Raw genomic sequence first — 8,085 nt, forward strand, 5'->3', positions numbered from 1 at the left:
ACAACTCATCAAACACCTACAAATCAGTAAGTTATGTAGCAGATACACAGTAGGGCAGATCACCAGCAAAGCAAAAACAGGACGAGGTGCTTGGTGTTGCCAAGACAAAGTCCATAGTCACATTGGGCAAAATTAGTACTGCAGAGAAAAAGTGCCTTTGCGATGCATTGCAAACCTCAGTGATATGTGTGTGCGACACTCCTAACATGTACCAGTACATGTATGACTGCTTTAGGAGCTATCACGCAGTCTGAAAGCTTTAAGTGTTTACCATCTATCAATTAATCAATCTATGGTGGGATATTATTTGTGTGACATCTTCTTGCTAATAGTCCATTTGTAAAGAACCCTATGATCACTACCCAATCCCTGCATTGGTTATTGTACAGTGATGTACAAATGTTATTCCTTGAATGTTAACTTTTAGAAATTGGGTTCTTAGTTAAAGCGGGGGTGAGCTCTCTTCAAGCAAGTACCACAATCCTAGTCAGGGTGAACCACAATTGTTGTAAACCAAACCTTGTGCTTAACCTTCAGGTAAACTTAGGCAAAATGTGTAAAATGTTTCTACACATGCAAGCATTGATGAAGTGAAACCAAAAAACAACAACTGCCCCAAAGACATTTAGTAAATTTTAAATAAATAAAAATACACTAAAATGATAAAAATCCAATCAGTAGATCTGGAGATGTGCAATCATAAAGTATTAAGGAGAATTAGCACTTAGAAACAGAAAGTGCAGGTGAACTTAGAGCCGGGCTGGAGCCAGTAAGTTCAAATGTGGCACACAGGAGGTGTGCTAGCATCAAGGATCAAGTTAGGCCTAGTGAAAGAGTTACCTGCAAGAGTTCACAGAGTTGGGAGCACTTCCAGGTAATGGCCGCTCCTGTGGGAGTCTCAGTGATCGATGACCGAAGCTGCTTGTCGTTGGTCTTGAGAGGAGCTGCAGCTGTGTTTTTGGAGCTGAAGCATTCTGTTAGAATGGGGTTGCTGTCATCCCTGTGGAGCAGAAGTTGCTGGACATTGGAGGCATTGGAGCCGTAGGTCGAGTCTGCTTTGGAACCAGAGTTGGAGAAACATTGATGGGCGCTGCTGTCATTGGAGTCGGACAGGAGGGTGCTGGATTATGGGACAGCTAAGAGGCTTTAATAAGAGTTTGGAATCTAGACCTTTAGAAGTTGTTGATCAGAACCTCTTCAGAGCTGTAGTGGGGGATCACAGTTCTCCACGGGTGCACTCAGAGTCGATGAGCAGAAACTTGCAGGAATTGTGGGGAGAAGCACCCTCTGACATTAACCAAGGGTTCTGGACCTTTACACCAGGCAAGAAGAGGGGGGGGCAGGAGTCAATGCTTCAGAGGTGGAAAAGCAACAAGCAAATACCAGGCCACGTTCTGGTCAGGGAAAATCAAGTGAGGCATCTGGAACTTGTTGAAGTGTTTGAAGTTCAAGCAGGGAACCAGCCAACTGGTTATTCACATCACTCAGGACTCATGGAAGAGACTGCAGGTGTCCTAATTGAGGTGGCTCAATGTTTGCATCACTGCTCATTGCCCCTTTGAACCCTGCTCATTTAGTGCACTGTGTGCTTGATGGAGAGCTCAGAGTGATATAACGCAGCCACATGGTTGACTTATACAACTGACCATGTTTTTCTCAGTTGCTTTATTTGAGTGTTGGTTTAAAAATCAGAAAATGTGTATATTGACAGTAAACTAGACTGTGCCCTATTTATTGATTAACAAGTTGTAGGTCTTAAATTCAATATTTTATTTTTTGCCTTTGCCAGGGCAGTCTTAAACTCTTGGTTTTTCAGGCTATATATGATGGGATTACACAGTGGAGTAACAGCGATGTATGATAAAGCAAAGATCTTATTGGCTTCTACTGAAAATGTTGATGTTGGTCGCATGTATGTTGAACACACAGAGCCATAGAATAAAATAACCACAGTCAGGTGGGAGGCGCATGTGGAGAAGGTCTTGTGCCGTCCCTCAGTAGACCGGATTTTGAGGATGGCTAAGAGGATGTTGATATAAGATGTGATTATTAAAATGAATGGTAAAAGTACGACTATAGTTCCAAAGATATATGTCATTGTCTCAACTGTACGCGTGCTGGTACATGAAAGTTTCATCAGGGCTGTAATATCGCAAAAGAAATGGTTGACTGCATGGGAGGCACAGAAGGAAAGCTTAGACATCATTATAGTGTGTGGAACTGGATCCAACAAACCAGTTATCCAACTCAAAGCAGACAATCGGGTGCAAATAGCCTTGTTCATGATGGCCATGTACCGCAAGGGTTTGCAGATAGCGACAAACCTATCGTAAGCCATAACAGCAAGAAGGACAAATTCTGTAGACATAAAGAATGCAAAAAAATATGTTTGCAGCAAGCATTCAGTGAGAGAAATATACCTGCTTTCTGTGAAAAAGTTGATCAGCATTTTGGGGAATATAGATGAGGTGTAAACGATGTCAAGGAATGACAAATTTGTAAGAAAGAAGTACATAGGAGTGTGCATATGTGAGATTGAGGCAATCGTCACCAGGATAAGTAGGTTTCCCAGCACTGTCATCAGATAAACTAGTAAAAATGCAACAAAAAGGGGAACTTGTATCTGAGGAACATCAGAAAACCCAACAATAACAAAGCCTTCCATTGAGGTCAAATTTACCCATTTCATTTCTATGTTTTTCCCAATTTGTCTGGAAATTGAAAGGCTCTCTGAAAACAAGCACAGAAGATTTGTTAGTGAACACAGTTTGGTATAGCTGCTAGAAAGTAATGGTATGACTCTTAGTTTTCGGATAAAATGTATTACATTTGTAATGTGTTAATTAAGGTTGGATTGATAAACTATGTTTTTGCAACCTGCCCTACTTGCATCCACATATAAAAGACAATCTTGCGGTGGGGAGGAATATGTTCTTGTCTGTGAAATGAATACACACATGCCAACCAGCCTTGTCCACAATCTGTGCATGAACAAGGGCAAGCACGCACACACACCCAAGCAAGCACACACACCCATGCACACACACACACACACGCACACACACACACACACACACACAGTAGAACAAACAGCACTGCCAGCTACAATTTGATCAGAAAAAAGGTAGAAGATGATTTGTTTAATGGAGGTGGTAATTTGAAAGCCTTTCAACTTTCAGTTAAAAGTGCCAAGCTGATCACAAACATGCTTGGACAGTCTCAGCAGTGACAGCAACCATCCATGCACTGGCCAGCTCGTAAAGTAAAGTGTTCAGCAGGTCTAACCACATCTGTTCCATGGATGATAAATTAACGACAAATCCTGGCAGATTGGGACTATAACACCTACAGGCCCTTGTAATCTCCCGCTCCAACTGCAAAGCCAAGATTCCCTACTATTAGCTCTAAATGAGAAGTAGGGCTGGCCTGGGGACCAAAACCAGCCTTTGCAAGGAACGCGGCTGACCCTAGTGGGCAGTGGGGGGTGCTGGTAGTGTAAAGCTGTGTGCCACTTTTGTTGCAGTGGGCCAATATTAAAGAGGCCGCCCCTGGTATCAAGTACGGTCCGGAGAGGTCTAAAACCAGCCGCCACCCTGATGGCCCACCTGGAAAACACCCAGTGCCCGCTACGGCCAGTCCGGCCTTGATGTGAAGCCTGCATTAAGACCGGGTCCTGGCCATCATTCTAACCACTGACTGTACCAGGTTAGTCAGCAACAGTCGTTTGCCCGTACGACTACCACCTTTAGCCGTAATTTATGACTGTTGCAGCAAGGGTGTTTATTAACTACTGGGACACAATGACTTGTGAATAAGCAGTCCAAGTAGGATATGATATTAGGAACCTCTACAAATAGTGCTGGCATGTCCAAATATAGTAGGCAGATTGTACAACCTCAGCATCTCCACAGCTGCTATTTTACTGCAGCTAGAGGATAAGATGTAATACTAAGGTGCAGATTTCCTTAAGTTTTTTCCACTGGGTAAGCACCACAAAAGTGCCAGAAAGTTGCAGAAAATGTTTATTTGGAATTTACTTTCCAGTGTAAAATGCGTTTTGTGCTGGAAAATTGCTTGAAAGTATTCTGAACTTTGCGTAAGGGGTGTGTTCCAAAGTTAGTAAAGTAAAGTAGTAAAGTTAACCACCAGTAGATAGGCTTTGACACAAATGCCTATCTACTAATAATAGTAGACGAGGTTTTGAACCAAAATACAGTGCATCTATGAAAGTGTCATTAACTTTGAGAATGCTTTTTATTTCTAGAAATATTTCAGAACTTGTAGGTATGGTGCACTGTGCAGCACACATCCAAAGGAGGAACATTTTCAGAGTTTCGTTAGGCATAGTATTTTCTTCTGGAGGGGCCCCCTTTCAATAAAAACTATGCTAGACATTATACAGACACTGCTTCACTATGGTGCAAAGTGTGTATGCAGCGCTATTCAGCCTTACAGTGGGCCAGCACTTATAAGAGAAGAGGACAGTGCCACATATCAGTAGATAGGCCACTTTCTTGCTCTCTGCCTCCCATATAATGCAGCACAGCATCTTTGGTTGCTTCACTGTGTTGCATGACATCTTTGTAAATCTGCTCCTCATTGTCTTCACATTCCAGAGAAATTGACTATCTAAGCAACTATGCAATCAACATTGGAAAAGAACCCGTGAGGTACCATAAGAAATTAGATTATTATTTGGTAATGGCACTGCTCACCTCAAAGAATATTCACACATTTGTCAGGGTGAACCGTTAAGGTCACAAACTTGATCTGAGCTCAACCCTTGAGTAGCTATGGCACAGAGCAGACAAGCTTAACTTAGGGCAATCTGAAAGTATATTTGCTGTAACAATTCAGTAAGAAAGTCAAACAGCCAAACAATAAAAATCCCAAATGAGAAAAAAGGAGTCTAATGTAATAAACAAAATAATAAAAATAAACAAATAATATCCAATTTCAAAGATTTAAGTGAAAATAAAGTAAAAAAGCGCCTGCGATGGAGCCATGCTGAAAAACACCAAGAGCATTGATCCTGGTGAAAATTCCTTAATTCAAACCTTTTGCAAAGGTTTCAAAGTACAAATCAAACAAGGACCGTTGACATTTTTTTGAAGAGAACATATTTTCCGAGAGGGCAAGGCTGAATATGTATCTGCCACCATGGAACTGAAAGTTGGATACTAAAAGCAAGTTAGTTCCATCAACTCTCTTGGGCTTTTGAAACGTTAGCATAGAAAGTAACTTTATCATTTTTTTGTGTGATGGAACCTTACATGGGGACAAATATGAAGTTTAATCCAATGTGTATAACTGTCTCCTTGGTAATTTTCATGGTAGGTCCCATTGGTTCATGAGCTCTGAAGCAGAACCTTTGAAAAGTGTCCAAACTTTTTCTTGGTTTCCACACAACCACAGTAGTATATATCTAAGGCCTCCAGCCCCTCAGGGAGGAAACTTAGAGGCTCTAATGGTATCAGGCAGAGGCCAACATCAAAGTCCAGTGAAAGTCTAGGTGGGCCCAGCAACTTCATTAACTTAATGTAAAAAGAGTAGAGCCAAAGCCTGCTTATTAATATTTTAAAAATAAGGGGATTACTGAGAAAATTAAAGTCTCTTTTCCTTAGGCCCACAGTAACCAGGCTTATTTTGAACCCAGGGGGAGAGACACTATTCCCAGAACAAGCTAGAAGTGGACACAGTAGAGAGGACTACTCATTTATCTGACCACTCCTATGGGTGGACAAAAAACGCTTTGCAAAAGGGAAGAAAGATTCTGCCATCTTGAATTTTAGGAGTAAGGGGATTGTCTGGAGTAGAGCAAATAGGGACTGCTGAAAATGTGGGTAGGGTTAATGCTGGGAACTTTTATCCTTCTGGTGATGAGTTTGTTTTTGGAAAAGAAAACCAAGACCAATGATAGACACATCCACACCTTTAAAATGGTTTTGTATGAACCACCATGATGAACCCATAGGGGCAGATTTACAAGCCCCTTGCGCTCCCAGTACATCATGCACTGGCAGCGCAACATACTGCCCCATATTCACAAGGACAGGAAAATCCATCCAGCGTGGCTTTTCCTCTACTAAATATGGCCCTTTAACACGCATCACTTTGCGTGAAAGGGGCATTCAATGGGTGTTGCTGTGGATGTTCCCAAGCAACATCCATTGAACTGTGGAAAAGTAAATTTTGCCATGTTCTGTGTCCCTACGTGTTCCCCATGTTATGTTATATGTGCACGATTAATATGCATATGTATTCCCCATGATCGATTAAAGACGCAATTACAGTTGTGTCCATCTCTAGTATGCCAGTTTCCAGTTCTCGTGAAAGCTACGAGTATTAGGCCTATGTAAAGCTACGTTGCCACGTTTCTCAGTGTGCACGTTAAATTCATTGAAAAGTCTCCGTTTCTAGGCCTCAAAAGGGCCCGGACTCAGATTCAGCTCCTGTCTCCTGAACCCTCTCCGAGGAGCGATACAGCCCCCACCTATATCCCTGACCCTTCACTTACTTCCTGCCTCACAGTGCCCGGCTCGGCCTGGCTCTGCCTGCCAGTCTGCCAAGAGTATGTTATGATTCCAGTTATCAGTCCAGCTCTCCTTCTCTGCATTCCTAAGCTACTGAATCGCATCAATAGTTTCCGTCACCGTCTAGCCTTTACGTCTCCATGTAAGAGAAATACTGTATTTATGGTCATTTAATATTCCTCAACACATACTACATGTAGAATAATGCATGCACCAGTCTTAGTGTCTGTTAGCCTTTGCCCTGATAACTTTTGGATTCTATCGACATGTTCTCTAAACATCAGATACCAGATAGTGTTTAGGTACATGTCGCTCTGACTCTCCAGACTTTCGTCTCTCCTTCTAGCTCAGAAGTCATAGCCCCCAGCTTCTCTCTAGTAACACGTCATTGCCAGCTTGCGCGCACCACTAGGTTAGAGGTCCCGGCTCCTTAGGTAGCCCCCTCCATGTTTCCGCCCCGTTTATGACATATTCTGTTACGTTTACATCACATGTCTATGTACACGCCTCTTGTTTCACCTCCTTTCTGCCTTATCTCTCGCGACTGTTACAGGCTCCACCCACTGTCACACCTACTGTATGTACTGTAATGCAATTGTTTTAGTATATATACTTGTGTATTGTTATTAAAAGCCAGCGCGCTCATTCCAGATCCTGCCCGACAGCTGTCGGGGCCCCCCTGTTGGCTAGCCATCCCAGATCTTGCCCGTGCAGGTTGTCCTGTTCCTGTCCTTTATGCTGTATTAAACCTGCAAACTCCTACTACCTCGAATCTTGACTCTTATTTATTGAGCTATCTGTTATTGTTATATCTAGTCAAAAATAGAGGTATTATTTATTTATTTACCACATAATGGCGCCCGAACAGGTACTTGCCCTTTCCCCACGCGCCGGTGAAGCCACGCAAGCCCCCTGATCCTCTGCAGCCGTGACGGAACCATACCGTGCACGTGCAGATATTTCTGCTTCAAGTATCCCTCAGGCCCACGGAGGAGACGGAGGTTGCGGTCCAGCATCCAGACGAGGCGGTGGAGGAACGCGGCGAGTCCCGACCAGAGCCCAAGCCGAGAGTCCAAGGTCCGAGGTATCCGGAGGCCCACCCGTAACAGAAGTCCGAAGTTCGTCCGTCCGGCGTCGTAGCAGTCCAGTCCAGTCCGAGGCCTTCCGTTCTTGCTGCCCGGTGAGTACCATTGTTGGGGTAGTATCTAGACAGGGTCAATTGCATTGTCTCTGGTCCGTGGGTTTGGGTACGCAGATCCAACACGAAGTGTCCACTTAGGTGGATGCGGGTCCTGACGTGTCTCTTTATGAGACCGGTAAGTTTCGTACTGTTTTAGCAGTGCATCTAGTTTCTGTTCTAGTCCGTTCTGTTCTCGAGAAATTCATGTATTCTGTTTTCAGTATTCCAGGTAGTATTTTGTCAAAACTATTATTTTAAATGTCATTCATGTATTTCAATGTCGTGGTATGAAAGTGGTGTAATTATCGTGTTCATTGTGTATTGTGTCTAGATTACAGTTCAGTCATGCCGTTGTTTTCCAAACTACGTCAG

At 43.1% G+C, this 8,085-nt stretch overlaps 1 protein-coding gene across 1 annotated transcript; it reads right to left on the reverse strand.

The window, feature by feature from the left end:
* Window positions 1-1,738: 1,738 nt before the first annotated feature.
* On the reverse strand, window positions 1,739-2,665 carry LOC144769794 (olfactory receptor 5V1-like). Its single transcript, XM_078653978.1, has one exon. The coding sequence runs from the start codon at window positions 2,663-2,665 to the stop codon at window positions 1,739-1,741; it is 927 nt and encodes a 308-aa protein (XP_078510104.1).
* Between the last annotated feature and the right edge of the window lie 5,420 nt (window positions 2,666-8,085).

This window comes from Lissotriton helveticus, chromosome 7 (genome assembly GCF_964261635.1).
Source record: "Lissotriton helveticus chromosome 7, aLisHel1.1, whole genome shotgun sequence".
Taxonomy (NCBI): domain Eukaryota; kingdom Metazoa; phylum Chordata; class Amphibia; order Caudata; family Salamandridae; genus Lissotriton; species Lissotriton helveticus.